The sequence below is a fragment of the Schistocerca americana genome, chromosome X (assembly GCF_021461395.2).
Source record: "Schistocerca americana isolate TAMUIC-IGC-003095 chromosome X, iqSchAmer2.1, whole genome shotgun sequence".
Taxonomy (NCBI): domain Eukaryota; kingdom Metazoa; phylum Arthropoda; class Insecta; order Orthoptera; family Acrididae; genus Schistocerca; species Schistocerca americana.
This window is the reverse complement of record NC_060130.1, coordinates 899,408,861-899,427,931: the sequence shown is the minus strand read 5'-3', so window position 1 is coordinate 899,427,931 and position 19,071 is coordinate 899,408,861. Positions and strand designations below refer to the sequence as shown.

General features: G+C 41.5%; 1 protein-coding gene across 1 annotated transcript in view; it reads left to right on the top strand.

Moving 5' to 3' along the window:
• LOC124556381 (osmotic avoidance abnormal protein 3) overlaps positions 1 to 19,071 on the top strand; it is a 373,479-nt gene that overhangs the window by 137,303 nt on the left and 217,105 nt on the right. The window contains exons 3-6 of the mRNA XM_047130344.1: positions 5,308 to 5,463; positions 6,390 to 6,675; positions 15,414 to 15,659; positions 15,747 to 15,886. Coding sequence (XP_046986300.1) covers positions 5,308 to 5,463; positions 6,390 to 6,675; positions 15,414 to 15,659; positions 15,747 to 15,886 — 828 coding nt within the window. The remainder of the gene's footprint in view (positions 1 to 5,307; positions 5,464 to 6,389; positions 6,676 to 15,413; positions 15,660 to 15,746; positions 15,887 to 19,071) is intronic.

The window sequence follows — 19,071 nt, the reverse complement described above, 5'->3', positions numbered from 1 at the left end:
TCGCTTGACCGTTTTCACCTCCGTTGGCGGCTCAGGACGGACTGAAGCGGTGATTAAGACTAACGTGTTCCGTCAAGAGAGCGCTGCTGGGCCAACGTGCTCGCCATCTCTCTGCAATCTTAATCTGCCTTTATGTAAAGACAAACTAGAAGTTAATTCATTATAACCTGGACAGCGCAAATTTCACATTCACATCACACTGCGACTATGAATACTCCTGGTTCTGTGACACTGTCCTACATAGTGATTTACAAAGTCAGAGGAAGCGATGAGTGCAGCATTGTGCCACGTTCTCATTGTAAGAAACACAGTTGCTCGCATAATCATGGAAGTGAAAAGTGGAATTTTAAGGGTATCCTTTCACAGCCATTATTAGTCATCTCTGAGGAGAAAGAAGGCAGAAGAGTAAGACAGGCATCACGGTCTAGGTGCACGCCAAGAAATTCCAAAATGAATCGTTGTCTTTGCAGCTGTACTTTTCGGTTGGTCAGCTGTAACACGGCAGAGCAACGACTATTTTACGTACCTACCACGCAAAGTTTATTGTTTCACTCGAAAAGAGATCACAATTAGCCTCTTCTTGTGTGCTCTTTACGTTTAGTGACAGGTATATATAAAGAAGAACAGTACATAAACTTTTGGCGTGTATGAAATTAATTATTTGGTTTCTTTTTCAATGTTAACGTACGAAGTTTTACGGTAGTGTACATGGACTGTGAAATTTCTGGGATTAATAGAAGAAGTAAAAATAAACATTTTGGCGTACTTACGAAGGGTGTCTAGATCTACGATAAACCGGACTGCAACATAGCCACCTCCAACTTTGGTTAAATTGCCTAATATGGCTTCTAGGGCTTTCTGTCTCCTTCTGCATCTCAAATCATTCCTTGATGGACGGCGCGACGTAAAAGAATTTGTCAGCTGACCGTTATCATTGTCGGCAGTAATTTTCTGAGAGCTGGGTGTATCAAAAGTGGTAGAGAGAGTGAGAGAGGGGTGGGGAGGAGGGGGGGAGCTGTTTGGAGTTCACAAAAAATGGTTCAAATGTCTCTGAGCACTATTGGCCTTTTTCTGAGGTCATCAGTCCACTAGAAGTTAGAACTACTTAAACCTAACTAACCTAAGGACATTACACACATCCATGCCCGAGGCAGGATTCGAACCTGCGACCGTAGCGGTCGTGCGGTTCCAGACTGTAGCGCCTAGAACCGCTTGGCCACTCCGGCCGGCTGGAGATCCCACATCTAGAACTTAGTGAGTTGCAGTTTTTAGATTTTATACATCTTTTCATCAGCCCATAGGTAGAGGAACCTTAAAAAATAGAGATTTCAAGGAAGACTTCTTTACTTGCGATGATAACGAAATATTGCTTCAAAAAATTTAAGCCGAAGACGTTGAAATGTCCACCTTAATTTCTATATCAGAAGTGTGGAAACCTCTGCAATCGATCTCCAATTACAGTGTGCAACAGTTACACACATAATGGCAGCGTGTATGAGAGTTTAATGTTCGAATAATAAACAGCTCTTCAGACATCTTGAAGAAAATGGTTTCTTTAAAATATTACAAAATCCTCCTTAAAACAACTAGTCCTATAGTCCCTAAATAGTAAGTTTACCCTTAGAGTAAAGGCCTGTTTCTGTTACTGACGTGTTGAACCTCCCACACATTTTCTTTGTCTAGTTTAGATCTTTGCTTGATAGGAAATGAATGATATATTTGCTTACTGGTTGTTCTTTGCAGTGTAAACAGAGACATCAAATGTAAAGCACGTGAGTGAAGCTCAAACTGACATGAAGAATATTATGAAATGTCTGTGTGTCCGAGTGAGTTATTCGAAATATGTGTGCTGTTTACACTGCAACAGCTTATACAGGGCTATTACAAATCATTGAAGCGATTTCATAAATTCACTGTAGCTCCATTCATTGACATATGGTCACGACACACTACAGATACGTAGAAAAACTCATAAAGTTTTGTTCGGCTGAAGCCGCACTTCAGGTTTCTGCCGCCAGAGCGCTCGAGAGCGCAGTGAGACAAAATGGCGACAGGAGCCGAGAAAGCGTATGTCGTGCTTGAAATGCACTCACATCAGTCAGTCATAACAGTGCAACGACACTTCAGGACGAAGTTCAACAAAGATCCACCAACTGCTAACTCCATTCGGCGATGGTATGCGCAGTTTAAAGCTTCTGGATGCCTCTGTAAGGGGAAATCAACGGGTCGGCCTGCAGTGAGCGAAGAAACGGTTGAACGTGTGCGGGCAAGTTTCACGCGTAGCCCGTGGAAGTCGACGAATAAAGCAAGCAGGGAGCTAAACGTACCACAGCCGACGGTTTGGAAAATCTTACGGAAAAGGCTAAAGCAGAAGGCTTACCGTTTACAATTGCTACAAGCCCTGACATCCGATGACAAAGTCAAACGCTTTGAATTTTCGGCGCGGTTGCAACAGCTCATGGAAGGGGATGTGTTCAGTGCGAAACTTGTTTTCATTGATGAAGCAACATTTTTTCTTAATGGTGAAGTGAACAGACAGAATGTGCGAATCTGGGCGGTAGAGAATCCTCACGCATTCGTGCAGCAAATTCGCAATTCACCAAAAGTTAACGTGTTTTGTGCAATCCCACAGTTTAAAGTTTACGGCCCCTTTTTCTTCTGCGAAAAAAACGTTGCAGGACACGTGTATCTGGACATGCTGGAAAATTGGCTCATGCCACAACTGGAGACCGACAGCGCCGACTTCATCTTTCAACAGGATGGTGCTCCACCGCACTTCCATCATGATGTTCGGCATTTCTTAAACAGGAAATTGGAAAACCGATGGATCGGTAGTGGTGGAGATCATAATCAGCAATTCATGTCATGGCCTCCACGCTCTCCCGACTTACCCCCATGCGATTTCTTTCTGTGGCGTTATTTGAAAGATCCAGTGTTTAAACCTCCTCTACCAAGAAACGTGCCAGAACTGCGAGCTCGCATCAACGATGCTTTCGAACTCATTGATGGGGACATGCTGCGCCGAGTGTGGGAGGAACTTGATTATCGGCTTGATGTCTGCCGAATCACTAAAGGGGCACATATCGAACATTTGTGAATGCCTAAAAAAACTTTTTGAGTTTTTGTATGTGTGTGCAAAGCATTGTGAAAATATCTCAAATAATAAAGTTATTGTAGAGCTGTGAAATCGCTTCAATCTTTTGTAATAACCCTGTACATTCCCTTGGAAAGCATTAAGACTCATAGCAAGACTAAGTGCCATCCACGGGAACAAATGCAAGTCTACACGACTGTTTCACCTTATATCTAACAAATACGGGCCACATTAGCGTGTTTTTGCTATTGAAACAATATTTTAAGTGGCGCTAAATATTCAAACATTCTTGTGCTGTGCAGGAGCGGACGACATGCTGCTGACGAAAGCCTTGATGCCATCGGAAACATTAGGAATCTGATGATGGACGTGATAGCATGCAACCGGTTGTAGCATTGAAATTAAGATTTTTTACAAGTATTTGAGGCTAAGTGCGTTCTTCATCAACAATCCTTAACGGCCGCGGAGTTCACGAGATGCAACATGGATAAAATAACGTATACTGTATTTGCGATATCCGCATGAATTTATCAACAAATAAATACTCATCTCATCACGATTCCTTATTATATCTCACCACGAGTGTACTACAATGATTATCATTATTATTACTGTTTATTTCCGGGGAAATATTGCTCATTGTAGCTATACAAATGTTCGGTTGAAGACTACAAAAAAGTAGTAGCCTTAGCCGGTCGCTCTGTTGAACGGCGCTACCGGTGGGCGCTCTCGTAGAACTTTGAAGCTCGATTTCTCGAAAACGCCTGAGAAGCGTATCTTACTAGAGCAACATTTGTTACGTCTAAGTAACATGGGGAAAGTCGTTCGCCTGACGGGTGTATGCTTCCCTTGTTAGAAAAGTGAGCGTTTTGCACGTGGTAGCTACTTTCCGGCTCCTTATACGTGCAAACACTGTTCAGTAGGAATACAGACACTTTTCCCGTGTGGGGTTTTGCTAGATTTTCTTCCATCGGTAGCCTCGCCAGGTGGCACGTAGGGGAGTGCCTCTCCGATGTGGAGGGCATCGAGGAAATGAAATACCCACGTCGGACTTTATGCAACTACCCTGACAGTAGGTAGCAGGACTTTTAGTACTTAATAAAGTTAAAGTCAGTACAGCTATAGAACAAATACAAACAGGCGAAGATGACAATCATTGATCTGGCTCGCTTTCCGAGATGTGAAAAGCAAGGAGAAGCTACCACTGAGATGTGTAAAGCAAGGAGAAGCTACCAACATAACTTATCTCGCTGTATAATACTTCCACTTCCACTAATAATGTTCCGCATTCATCTGTGCGATGTTATTAAAAACTAAAGCGTCACCGCTGCATTAATAATTATAGAAAACGCAAGGACTATCTGAAGAGAAATGGTTCAAATGGCTCTGAGCACTATGGGACTCAACTTCTGAGGTCATTAGTCCCCTAGAACTTAGAACTAGTTAAACCTAACTAACCTAAGGACATCACACACATCCATGCCCGAGGCAGGATTCGAACCTGCGACCGTAGCGGTCTCGCGGTTCCAGACTGCAGCGCCTAGAACCGCACGGCCACTTCTTAACCGAAGAGACTGTCTGGTTAGTAAGGTCTGCTAGATGTGTATCTGCGATGGATCCAATCGGGTCTCCGGCTGGGGATAGTCTCAAGAGGCCTTTAATAATCGTAAAAGTTACTCTTATAATCAAGACAACAAACTTAAAGAAAAAAAAAACTATATAAGAAAGTGGCAACATCAGTGAGAGCACTGAATGCTATGATTAAAAAACAAGTGGTGTTCATAAAATAGGAAAAAACAAGGATCCAAATCGATATTACGAATGAGTGAAATAAAATAGAAAAATAGTGACCTTTTGAGTGATAATTTCCCTGTAATGTGAGGTATATATACGCATGTGTTTCATACCTATTATAATTGTTTTCAAAGCTCTTTGCTGCCTGTTACGAAAGAAATGTCATTGATGCATTTTATAGACACTCACCCAAATCTGTCATTCTAGTGCATCATAACAAATTTGGTTTCATGAGGATGTTACTTGTTTAACACTTAAGTAACATGCAAAAGCAACTGTGTACTTTAAGTGATTATCAGTTTCAGTTCGTTTCCACGATGTTCTTACTGTACTGGCCGCATAATACCGACGTGACTTCGTTGCGTACCACTAATACTTACGAAATCTCGAATTTAAGCAATTTTTGTTTTCATTTGCAGAACGTAGTGTCTATGGACAACTCTCAGGCCGAATGCAAACTTATTAACCCTGACGACAACTTCGCTCCACCAAAAACATTTACCTTCGATGGGGTGTACGACGTTAATTCAACAACAGAAGAGTTATACAATGAAGCAGTCTATCCTTTAGTAGAGGTAAGCCTTTATTTCTCAAGACCTTCAAGTTTATTAGAATTAATTGTTTTTATCGACATCTTATTTAATTATGATTTAGAACTGACATTTGTTTCCTTGAGACACATGATGATGTTATTTATTTCGGTGTGTTCTAACACTGTTTTTCCCTTCTTTCAAAACCAGTCATTTTGTGTTATTTTCTTCTTGTCTTTTATGTACAAGGAAATAATAACATTTGCTTTTCTGTCATACTTGTTTGATTTCCTTATAAAGGCAGAGATATTCGTTTCGAGTGGAGCAGCAGCTATTAATGAAACAACTGATTCTTTGTTTCCATCACAGCTGCGAAATGCTTCATTTCTATTCGATTAGAAAAATCGTTCACGACCACTATTTTTTTAAAACTTGAGTCTACAAATAGTAATTTACGACTGAAATAAACTTACATTCAAAAAAATATTATTCTTCACACAAACATTACAGCACTGTGATTAATTGCTAGATCTTTCATGAAGAAATAGGAAAATTTCGGTGGACATTGTCCTTAGACCTAATAGCTATTGTAATAATTGCTATGAACTAGCTGTTGATCACAAGTAACTTTTATATCAATACACTGCCTTTAATCCGTCGATTATAGTTAAATAATTGTAGTCAATAGCGTAAGTCTACACTAATTAGTAACAAGTAATTAACAAAAAACGTGTAAGTAAAAATTGAACCATTTACCTTTGTTTATGATGGAACAGTAACGATTAAACCTTGTCTGTCATTACTAATGCCTAAAATATTCTAAATCGATGTGATCATCATTTAGTCTTCGTTTTTCTCTCTTAATAAGAAGGTACATGTTTCTTCGAAATGATAATTAGTAATTTGTTTACAAATAAAGTGATATGAAAACTCCTCGCCAGAACTAACATTCACTGTTCTGATTCTCGCAGGGTGTGCTGGAAGGCTATAACAGCACAATATTTGCTTACGGTCAGACTGGATGTGGAAAAAGTTTTACAATGCAAGGTATCTGCGAACCACCGTCGCAACGTGGGATAATTCCAAAATCGTTTGAGCATCTGTTTGAAGCAATATCTGTTTCCGAAGGAACCAAATATCTTGTACTGGCGTCATTTTTGGAAATTTATAATGAAGAGATAAGAGACCTGTTGGGAAACGAAGTAAAACGGAAACTCGAATTAAAAGAGCACTCAGATAAGGGTCTTTACGTCCAAGGTAAGTTCTTAATGTGGCAGAATCACTGTTTACCAAGTAAAACAGTCAGCTATAGATACCGGGTGATCAAAAAGTCAGTATAAATTTGAAAACTGAATAAATCACGGAATAATGTAGATAGAGAGGTACAAATTAACACAAATGCTTGGAATGACATGGGGTTTTATTAGAACCAAAAAAAAATACAAACGTTCAAAAAATGTCCGACAGATGGCGCTTCATCTGATCAGAATAGCAATAATTAGCATAACAAAGTAAGACAAAGCAAAGATGATGTTCTTTACAGGAAATGCTCAATATGTCCACCATCATTCCTCAACAATAGCTGTAGTCGAGGAATAATGTTGTGAACAGCACTGTAAAGCATGTCCGGAGCTATAGTGAGGCATTGGCGTCGGATGTTGTCTTTCAGCATCCCTAGAGATGTCGGTCGATCACGACACAGTTGCGACTTCAGGTAACCCCAAAGCCAATAATCGCACGGACTGAGGTCTGGGGACCTGGGAGGCCAAGCATGACGAAAGTGCCGGCTGAGCACACGATCATCACCAAACGACGCGCGCAAGAGATCTTTCACGCGTCTAGCAATACTTTTTTTTTTTTTTTGGTTCTAATAAAACCCCATGTCATTCCAAGCATGTGTGTCAATTTTTACCTCTCTATCTACATTATTTATTAAGTTTTCAAATTTATACTGACTTTTTGATCACCCGGTACATAGGAACTAACACTCACGTAATTCAATACACTCCTACCAGCAACGTTAAAGATGTTCATATCACGTCAATCAACAGCTTTCTCACAACACTAATCAACCGCGGAATCCAAATCCTTGCAGAAACGTGAAACTAAGATCTAAATACGAAGAAAGAACAACGGTTAAGAAAGCGAACTCATATCCATGTAGAAATGCATTCAAATCTCCTTCCAGCCATTACGTTTTCGATTATTCTTTGGTTCTCTTAATCATTTCAGACGAATGCCAGAACTGTTAAATATCTCGGTCCGGCACACAGTTTTAATCTGCCAGGAAGTTTTATATCAGCTCACACTCCGCTGCCGAGTGAAAATTTCATTTTGGAAACATCCTCCGCCTGTAACTAATCCATATCTCTACAATATCATTCCTTCCAGGAGTGCTAGTCTTGCAGGTTTCGCAGGAGAGCTTCTATGAAGTTTGGAAGGTAGGAGACGAAGTAAAGATATGGGGAGTAGTCGTGAGTCGTGATCGGGTTTCTCAGTCAGTAGAGCGCTTGACAGCGAAAAGTAAAAGTCCTGAGTTCAAGTTTCAGTCCGACACACAGTTTTAATCTGCCAGGAAGTTTATTATATATGTTCCTTTCTGCTTCCCGTGACTGCAACTTCACTAGGCGGCATTCAGTCTCGCAGTTGAGTAGTCATAATGTTTTCGTTCAACTGTGTATGTCCATCAAAGCAGGTATAAAAGACGAGAGGTGTAGGTATGGTAACAACCATTTTCAAGTCAATTCATTTCTGGTCTCAGAAAATTGTGTGAGAAGTCAAGATATCGAGCTTCGATCACAGTTACTGCAACATTTTTTTCCTATATTGTTAAATGCTCCGAGTTCTAAATCCTACTAAAGTGATCCATAGGACGCCATAGAATGAACATCCATGAGAGCTAACATATGTCCAGTTCTGAGATTTTATTTTTGTCTTCCTAAATGTGCAACACACATAAGAATCCTTCTTAACGCTAGCGCCATCCACCCATATTTACACTGTCTCAAAACATACGAGGGCGTGCTGAAAAGTAATGTCTCCGAATTTTTAAGTAAATATTCTTAAAGATTCTTTTAAATAAAACAAAATTTCCAGAATGAGATTTTCACTCTGCAGCGGAGTGTGCGCTGATATGAAACTTCCTGGCAGATTAAAACTGTGTGCCGGACCGAGAATCAAACTCGGAACCTTTGCCTTTTGCGGGCAAATACTCTAACAACTGAGCTACCCTAACAAGCCTCACACCCTGTCCTCACAGCTTTACTTCTGCCAGTATCTCGTCTCCTACCTTCCCGAGTTCGAGTCTCGGTCCGGCACATAATTTTAATCTGCCAGGAAGTTTCAAAACAAAATTTATTCACATTCTACATCTTTATTCTTCATCTCTACATATTTATTTCTCAACATAGTCAGCCTGGCGACGAAAAAATTTCTCCCAATGAAAGGACAGTTTGTTGACACTGTCACTGTAGAATGTTTGACTTTGTCTACGGAAACACAACCTCATCTCTGCTTGCACCTCTTCATCTCTATCAAAGTGAAGTCCTCGAAGGTGTTCTTTAAGTTTTGGCAACAGATGAAGACCGGATGGAGCCAAGTCGAGACCGTATGTGGGCTGATCGGTGTCAGTGAACCCAAGTCGTCGGAGTGTTGCAGATGTCGCAGCGCTCGTGTGTGCTCTGACACTGTCATGCTGAAGGAAAGGGTGCTCCATGCGCGGACGAACTCAATTTCAGCGCGCTGTTTCTCAAGCACCGACATAGTTGCGTTACACACCGCCACAATTCGGAGACCTCTAGCGGCAGAGGGCTGCAAATAATAGACATGAAGGATAAATATGCAGAATGTTAATAATGTTTGTTTTATTTAAAAAGCCTTAAGAGCTTTCACATTAAAAAATTCAGAGGCATTACTTTCCAGCACGGCCTCATACTAAGACGAATTCCGGGATGTAAGACCTGAGTTTCTCCTGGCGTATACAACTTTTAAATAACTTCTGGGAATTCAGCCAGGTAACACTTTCAGCGACCGCCGATATTTCGGTCGGAGAACACCCCGCCATTTTCAAGGCAAACTGCAACGGACAGGCAACGTACATGCAAATTTAAAACCTCGGTTTTCGGACTGAAGTAGGAAAGATAACACACACACTGAACACTAGTGCCACCAAATATGACCAAAGTCAGAACTATCGATAGTGAGACTACGAATTCGTAGGTGAGGTAGCACTGACTCTGTCTCTCTGTTTTTTGACAAGGGAGAGAACCGGATTCCAAACAGAGTTTAAACAAAAACCTCCATCCCTGCTAACGAGGTTGCTCATTACTTTAATCTTAACTGCCTCCTTAATAACACTGCCCCAATAGCTGGACGTGCATGCCAATATCTTGGTGCTATTATATAACATGGGGTGACCAGTATCCAGTATACTGCCTTTTTGCCTTGCGTAGGAAACACTTCCAACAAGATCGGTCGTATTTTACGGAAATACGATGTGAAATGTGTTTTCCGACCTCCATCTAAAATTAGAGCGCTTTTGAGTGCTGTTAAGGATGATCTTGGTCTGCGTAAGGGGGGTATATATCGTATTCGTTGTAGCTGCGGCATGGCATATCTTGGTCAAACTATCAGGACCGTGGAGGACCGATGTGCTGAGCATAAACGGCACACACGATTACAGCAGCCAAGTAGATGCGCTATTGCCGAAAATTGCTTGGATACTGGTCACCCCATGTTATAATAATACCGAGATATTGGCATGCACGTCCAGCTATTGGGGCAGTGTTATTAAGGAGGCAGTTGAGATTAAAGTAGCGAGCAACCTCGTTAACAGGGATGGAGGTTTTTGTTTAAACTCTGTTTGGAATCCGGCTCTCTCCCTTGTCAAAAAACAGAGGGACAGAGTCAGTGCTACCTCACCTACGAACTCGTAGTTTCACTATCGAAAGTTCTGACTTTGGTCATATTTGGTGGCACTAGTGTTCAGTGTGTGTGTTATCTTTCCTACTTCAGTCCGAGAAACGAGGTTTTAAATTTGCATGTACGTCGCCTGACGTTGCAGATTGCCTTGAAAATGGCGGGGTGTTCTCCCACCGAAATATCGGCGGTCGCTGAAAGTGTTACCTGGCTGAATTCCTGGAAGTTATTTGAAATTCCGGGATGGTTCCCTTGAAAAGTTTGCTGCCGCTTTCCTTCCCCATCTTTCTTCATCCAATCATTTACTCCGTTTCTAATGATCTCATCGTCGATGCGACCTTGAACCCCAAATTACCTTACGTTTCCCGTCCCCTTTGCTGAACAGTAACATGAAAGGTGGGGAGGTGGCATGTTATTAATTTCCCAGGGTAATTTAGTTTCTCATTCACTCTCTCTCTCTCTCTTAAACGAGTTAATAACTTTGGTACGATATTGGGGGCTGAAATATACGCTAACGGTAGAGGCACTAAAATCGGAATGTCATTCTTTATTTGGTCACATTGTTCCCCTTTCCTTTGCTAAGCGTGAGTGTTGAGTCTATAATGTGCCTATGATGATTGCGTGTGGCTTATAGAGTCTTTTTTGTACTGCTGATGATGAGATGTGGCCAGCGGATGAAACCTGATGCCGACACTTGCCTATTCCGTTGGATAGCACCAAGAGGTCAGCAGAAATTAACGTTACTATCCGACGGAGGGGTCACAGCTAAAATTGTCACATGCCTTCAGTCAGTGGGAGAAAGGAAGGAAGAGAGATAGGGGTTTATCGTTCCGTTGACGTGGGGGTAATTAGAGGCGGAACACAAGTTCAAAAATGGTTCAAATGGCTCTGAGCACTATGGGACTCAACTGCTGAGGTCATTAGTCCCCTAGAACTTAGAACTAGTTAAACCTAACTAACCTAAGGACATCACAAACATCCATGCCCGAGGCAGGATTCGAACCTGCGACCGTAGCGGTCTTGCGGTTCCAGACTGCAGCGCCTTTAACCGCACGGCCACTTCGGCCGGCAACACAAGTTCGGACTGGACAAGGATGAGGAAGGAAATCAGTCGTGCCCTTTCCAATGGAGCCATAGCGGTCAATTTTTTAGGGAAATCACAGAAAACTTAAAGTTGGATGGCCATACCTTATCTCCAGCGAATAGGCTCACCCTGTTGTTCCGTACTTATTCCCAACAACAGAAAATGCTACACAGCATATAGACAGAACATATGCTACAGATACACTAGGTATACGAATGTGTATGCCCTCTTCCGGCGATTGCTACGCGTGATCCAGTATCCAAGAAAGCCGCAAATACGACACTGATTAAATTCACTTGGTCGGGGTTCACAGACATGTAGAATTTTTAAAAAGATATCATATGCACCGTTGATTATAATAAAAAAATTACAACACAGTTTCGTGTGACCTGAGGAAAATAATATTTGCGACGTCGTGAATCGCAAGAGGAATGGACTAGTTGAATAAATTTTTGGAAATTTTGTGGTAAGTTCCTATGGGGCCAAACTACTGTGGTCATCGTCCCTAGGCTTACACACTACTTAATCTAACTTTAACTTACGCTAAGGACAACACCCATGCCCGAGGGAGGACTCGAACCTCCGACGGGGGGAGCCGCGCGAACCGTGGCAAGGCGCAACAGACCGCGTGGCTACCCCGCGCGGCGACTAACGGCATAAGTTCCTTTATTAGTGTCATCCGTGTACTGTAATGTCACACTGATAATGAATGCCGGAGAATTAATATTCCGCTGCTTTGAGGTAGTCAGCAAATCACAGGACAATAGTTAAGCTATTTTAGATGTCTTTGCCACCTTTGTGGGCTTCTATCGACGGAAACTAGCAAGGACGTCTATTCATTGATTTTCGTTACTGAGGGGGTTTCATTACGGAAACAATTATAATTGCATGTCAAGGTTGAGGTTTGAGTATCGACGGATTTTCAGCTATCCTGAGACTTATGTTTGGCGTTACGTATGCGGATACTGCGCCAGTGCTTGCAGCAGGTGTGGACAAACGATTAGCATTGTCTGTTTACCGAACAGTTCAGCGTCACGCAGGTGCGCTCCATGGAGTTTGTTACGGCGTGCCGATGATCGGCCGTATCTGTCGCCATTCCAGAAAACTTTACGACCTACCTCGGAACTGCGCCTTTTGTCTCTGTCTACACACTCTAACCAATAATCTGCCAGATCCGCTTATTTAGCTTTCCGACCTGATGATCCTTAACCGATTTGAATGTACCTTTCGTTTCAATGTATAAACCTGGAATTTTGGGGCAAAAAATTTACCCACGCGGACACTTAAAGAAGCTCATATTAATACCGTACGTCACACACAAAGAATGCCTCAAAATGTACGCTACAACTTCAATGCGTTATAGCACCCAAACTAATTAGGATATTCACACCATGTTTGGCTTATGTGAGAAAGTCACAAAGTTATGTTTGTGTGCGGTCCCGGTTGTTGTGAGTAAAGCACAATGACAACGCTTCAAGAAAAGGCTCAGTGTGTAGTATGGCTTTTTCAGACTAAATTGGGCACGCAGGTTCAGAGGAACTTCCAAACACGTACAGGAAGTAACCACCATCGCGGACGTCGATATGCCGGTGGTACAGGAAGCATTGATGTGAAGTTTCATACTGGACGACTTGGAACAACAGAAGCCGGCACAGAACGGATACGGTTGGCGTTTCAACGTCCACCACACAGGTCTGTTCAGAGGGAGTCACAGGAGCTGCATATCCCTAGAGCGACCGTGCACCGTGTTAAGCTCAGACTGTGCGAAATGTTTTAGACGAGGTGTTTCCAGATCGCTGGCTTGGCAGGGGCGGTCCAGTTCCCTGGCCTCCTAGGTCGCCTTACGTTACGCCAATGGACTTCTTTCTGTGGCGGAATGTTAAGGACAGAATCTACCAAACGCCTTTCAACCACATAAATGATTTGAGGAACCGAATCGTTGGTGTCATTGCCACAGTTGATGCGGATATGTAGCACCGAGCATGGATAGAGCTTGAATACAGACTAGATGTTGTGTGTGTCACCGAATTTCCTACCAATCACTCAAAGTCTGCCACCTGTTTTACCTACGAATGAACCTATGTGATTATTCCATTTTATATCCCTACAAATTGTTACACCCACCTGTTTGTATGCGTTGACTTATTTCAATTGTGACTCATTGACATTGTAGTTATACAGGGTGTTACAAAAAGGTACGGCCAAACTTTCAGGAAACATTCCTCACACACAAAGAAATAAAATATGTTATGTGGACATGTGTCCGGAAACGCTTACTTTCCATGTTAGAGCTCATTTTATTACTTCTCTTCAAATCATATTAATCATGGAATGGAAACACACAGCAACAGAACGTACCAGCGTGACTTCAAACACTGTTACAGGAAATGTTCAAAATGTCCTCCGTTAGCGAGGATACATGCATCCACCCTCCGTCGCATGGAATCCCTGATGCGCTGGTGCAGCCCTGGAGAATGGCGTACTGTATCACATCCGTCCACAATACGAGCACGAAGAGTCTCTACATTTGGTACCGGGGTTGCGTAGACAAGAGCTTTCAAATGCCCTCATAAATGAAAGTCAAGAGGGTTGAGGTCAGGAGAGCGTGGAGGCCACGGAATTGGTCCGCCTCTACCAATCCATCGGTCACCGAATCTGTTGTTGAGAAGCGTACGAACACTTCGACTGAAATGTGCAGGAGCTCCATCGTGCATGAACCACATGTTGTGTCGTACATGTAAAGGCACATGTTCTAGCAGCACAGGTAGAGTATCCCGTATGAAATCATGATAACGTGCTCCATTGAGCGTAGGTGGAAGAACATGGGGCCCAGTCAAGACATCACCAACAATGCCTGCCCAAACGTTCACAGAAAATCTGTGTTGATGACGTGATTGCACAATTGCGTGCGGATTCTCGTCAACCCACACATGTTGATTGTGAAAATTTACAATTTGATCACGTTGGAATGAAGCCTCATCCGTAAAGAGAACATTTGCACTGAAATGAGGATTGACACACTGTTGGATGAACCATTCGCAGAAGTGTACCCGTGGAGGCCAATCAGCTGCTGATAGTGCCTGCACACGCTGTACATGGTACGGAAACAACTCCCCATACAGTGACGTGGTCAACGCTACCTTGTACAGCAGCAACTTCTCTGACGCTGACATTAGGGTTATCGTCAACTGCACGAAGAATTGCCTCGTCCATTGCAGGTGTCCTCGTCGTTGTAGGTCTTCCCCAGTCGCGAGTCATAGGCTGGAATGTTCCCTGCTCCCTAAGACGCCGATCAATTGCTTCGAACGTCTTCCTGTCAGGACACCTTCGTTCTGGAAATCTGTCTCGATACAAACGTACCGCGCCACGGCTATTGCTCCGTGCTAATCCATACATCAAATGGGCATCTGCCAACTCCGCATTTGTAAACATTGCACTGACTGCAAAACCACGTTCGTGATGAACACTAACCAGTTGATGCTACGTGCTGATGTGCTTGATGCTAGTACTGTAGAGCAATGAGTCGCATGTCAACACAAGCACCGAAGTCAACTTTACCTTCCTTCAATTGGGCCAACTGGCGGTGAATCGAGGAAGTACAGTACATACTGACGAAACTAAAATGAGCTCTAACATGGAAATTAAGCGTTTCCGGACACATGTCCACATAACATCTTTTCTTTATTTGTGTGTGAGGAATGTTTCCTGAAAGTTTGGCCGTACCTTTTTGTAACACCCTGTATAATACTATGTTTTTGTGCTTTGTTGAGTGCATAATTTCACATTTATTAACATTTAAAACAAGTTGCTGTTTTTGCAACACTTTTAAATTTTGACAACATCTGACCGGATATTTGTTCAACTTTTTTCAGATAATTCTTCATTATAGATAACAGCATCATCTGGAATATGTCTGAGGTTACTGTTAATATTGGCTACTTCTGTAACTAAATAAGTAGAACTGTTAACATATCGTAAGGTTTTGAACTTGCAGATCTGTCGTTGCATCCTGTTCAGAGCGTTTCTGAGAGCGAGCAGCTGATGGCGAGGGGCTGGAAGAACCGCGCCACGGGCGCTACGCTCATGAACGCCGATTCGTCGCGATCGCATTCCATATTTAGTATCCAGTTGGAAATGATGCCAGTGAGTGCATTGGAATGTGACCTCCCTGTCAACAAAGTGCGGAAAGGAAAGTTAAATCTGGTCGATTTAGCTGGAAGTGAAAGACAATCAAAAACAGGTGAGCCAGCAACTAGTTTTATTAGCTATTTCTGTGGTGATTTTATATTTAACTCATATTCCATCCATGCGCTGTTATCTGTTTAAGGGGCTGCTGGAGACCGACTTAAAGAAGCAATCAAAATTAATCTCTCGCTAACAGCTCTTGGTCATGTGATATCAGCATTAGTCGATGGAAAGTCAACGCATATTCCGTACCGGGACTCCAAGCTTACGAGATTACTCCAAGTAAGCGAGGTTTCTCTCTGGTGAAAAGCAGTTGCTAAGACTTTATGATTACATGCAATCAGTTTTTCGATTAATACATCTTTTTATACAACAGAGTCACTTTAACGTAAGCAACGTTACGATGTCTATGATCACGTCTTTTTCAATCGATTTTATAGTTCAAAAGTAATTATCATATCTCTGAGAGAAACTGAAAATGATTTTGAATGTTAAAATATATGAGAAGTAGCCATTACTTCAGTGTGGCAAATTTCATTATGAAAATTTCTAAAAATTACTTTGTTGCTTGCTGTCACCACTTCATATAAAGAATTTTCATCTATGAGGCTACGTGCGATGTGACATACCGAAGTAACCCTCATGCGTTGCTTAAGTTATTTGATTGCAGGTTTTGTGCCGGTTGAAATCCGATCGTCACCTAGAACTAACTGCCGTTTACTGCCCCTAAGACAAAGTGGCCAGCTGATATTAGCAACAGTATACTGAGTCACAACTGTTGGGTCCGCTGCCGTAGCTTAAATGTTTTAAACATGTTCATCTGTTCAATGTGCGTAGTCTTATGCACTTGTGACTTCGAAGATTTCCAGAGTAGCACTAAAAGTTTAAAAACTTACGTTTTCTATTTCCCTGAAGCCAAGTGTCGTAATGATTTTAGATAAAAACAAAACTCTTGATAGGTGTTGTCAGGTGCTCCTTTCTCTGTTGGAAATCATTGTAATACTATCTTGAGAAATGATTTTTCAGGATACGAAACCTGTTACTTTTATGTCTAGAATAATCGCTGATAGTTCTCCTTTATTCCAAACATTGTATTATATCTATGAAAGTTTCCAGTACGTTGCGTCTCGCACCTCTCAGACGTTGAAGCAAAGACATTATAACACCAAAACTGCTGTTTATTTACTGGCTGACTAGTTTCGGGCCTCGCTCATTTTCACGAGCCGCCTATTACAGAGAACAAAATTTGTTATGAGTGTGTGTGTAGACTGTGGATAATAAAAGAATCAGTGATACAATTATTTTAAGCACTTATGTATTTGTATTTAGGATATGGTAGGTGTCTACAGTTTTGTTTATCTCATCGCACTTAAATATATATCATACCTGCTTTAAAAGATGTCACAGATGTAGTTACATTTCACAGTTTTATGTCAATGTATAGGCATAATATATACTTTTTCTTAATTCTGGTACCTTTATTATCCGCCTTGATGTGATTCAAGTGATAACGATCTTTGACACACGATGGAGAATTTGTTCTTATTGGATTACACTGTGTGTCACGCCGGCTTATTTATAGTAGGTGGTATCGTAATTTTGACAGATGTTGATGCAAAGAATTTTATTATTACGTCTTATATACACACTCAGAGTAATCCACTAAGAACAAATTCTCCATTGTGTGTAAAATATCCTTGTCACGTGGATCACATCAGGCTGGATAATGAAGGTACCGCACTTAAGGAAAAAAATATATATCATTCATACACATTAATACAATACTATCAGCTGCAACTACATCTGTGACATCTTTTAACACAGATATGAGACGCATTTAAATTTGAGGACATAAATAGAACTGTCCACATCAATCATATCCTAAATACAAATACGTAAGTAGTTACCGTCTCAACAATTTTATCACTGATACCTTTATTATCCACGTTGCGCACATACAGTTATAACACATTTTGTCTCTGTAATAAGTGGCTTGTGAAAAGGGGCAAAGCGCGAAACTAGTCAGTCAGTAAATAAACAGCAACTTCTTTTCTTCATTATGTATATTGCCTAGAAAACACAGCTTCAATGTAATTTATGAGATTTTGTGGTGCGACTGAAAAAAAAAAAAAAATATACTGCACGGCGTTCAGCCGCGGTGGTGAGACCATGGAATCTCCGTTATTTACTTAACTCTTATAACTGTAAGTTTATTTGAGTTACAGAGGGAAATTGAAAGGCTAGCTATGAAGTTCTACGATCTTGTTGCTTCTAATCTGATCAGCCAACTGATCTGTACATTTGAAACCGCTAGAGGTGGAGTTGAAACGATGCGTGTATCATGTGTAGAATCTTTGGCGGAAACAAAAATGTTAGCACCCTGACATCAACGCATCGGTTTTGGAATCTATTTTCTCGCTTACTCGTAACACAGTGGCTTTTCCCCTTGGGCTACATCACTTCTGGAAGTGTTTCGAACACAAGCAGTAAAGGAAGCTAAGGAAAGTTTAATAATGGCAATTGAAGGCGAACGAAAAGAAATGAAAACGTTAAGATTTGCCAATGATATTTTAATTCTGTCAGACAGACAGGAAGAGAACAGAACCTTTTGAAATATGTTTCAGAAGAATGCTGAATGTTAAAGATAAAGATAGGATAACCAATGAAGAGGTACTGAATCGAGCTGGAAAGAAAAGAAAGAGGACTATTTAGTCTGGTAATGGAGGGAAGTGAAAGTGACAAAAATTGTAGAGGGCGACCATAGCTTGATTACAATAAGCACAATCAAATGGATGTTGATTGTCGTAGTTATACAGAAATGAAGAGACTTCCACAAGATATACTAGAATGGAGACATCAAACCAGTTTTCGGACTGAGGACGACAGCAACAGCAGTAACAACAACCATAACAACAACATCTAGATACACTGTATCTAGTGTGACGAAAGTCTACAGAGCTCAGGGGGAAAAAACCTTCTGCTGGCACAATATTGGAATAAAAACTAAGCGTATAGGTTGAGACAGGAGGACATTAAAGAGGAGTGTTACCTGAAATAAGATTTGTTTACGTCTCAGTGGGAACAGTGGGACGTAAACTGAGTGACGGTGTTCCCATACCTGTTGTAATCCAGTGAATGTAAACAATACGATGAATTTACGTACAGAAATCTCCATCTGACCACCCATATTTGCGTTTTGGGGCCAAACGCCAGCGTGATTTCTTTGAGAAACGCTCCCCTCACACCCAGCCCGAAGTTGTGCAACATCTCTGATGACCACCTCATCAAAGGGACGTTAAATACCTATCTTCCTTTATTTTCCTTCTGACATATGAAGAACGCCAGGAGATACGTACAGTTCAGACTTTTCTTTCAGCTGCGGAGTTTGTGTAATGTTATGAGTGATCATATTGTAGATTGATGTTGGTCCTACGATCGCACTAAAAAGCAGACTGCTGTTAAAAAAT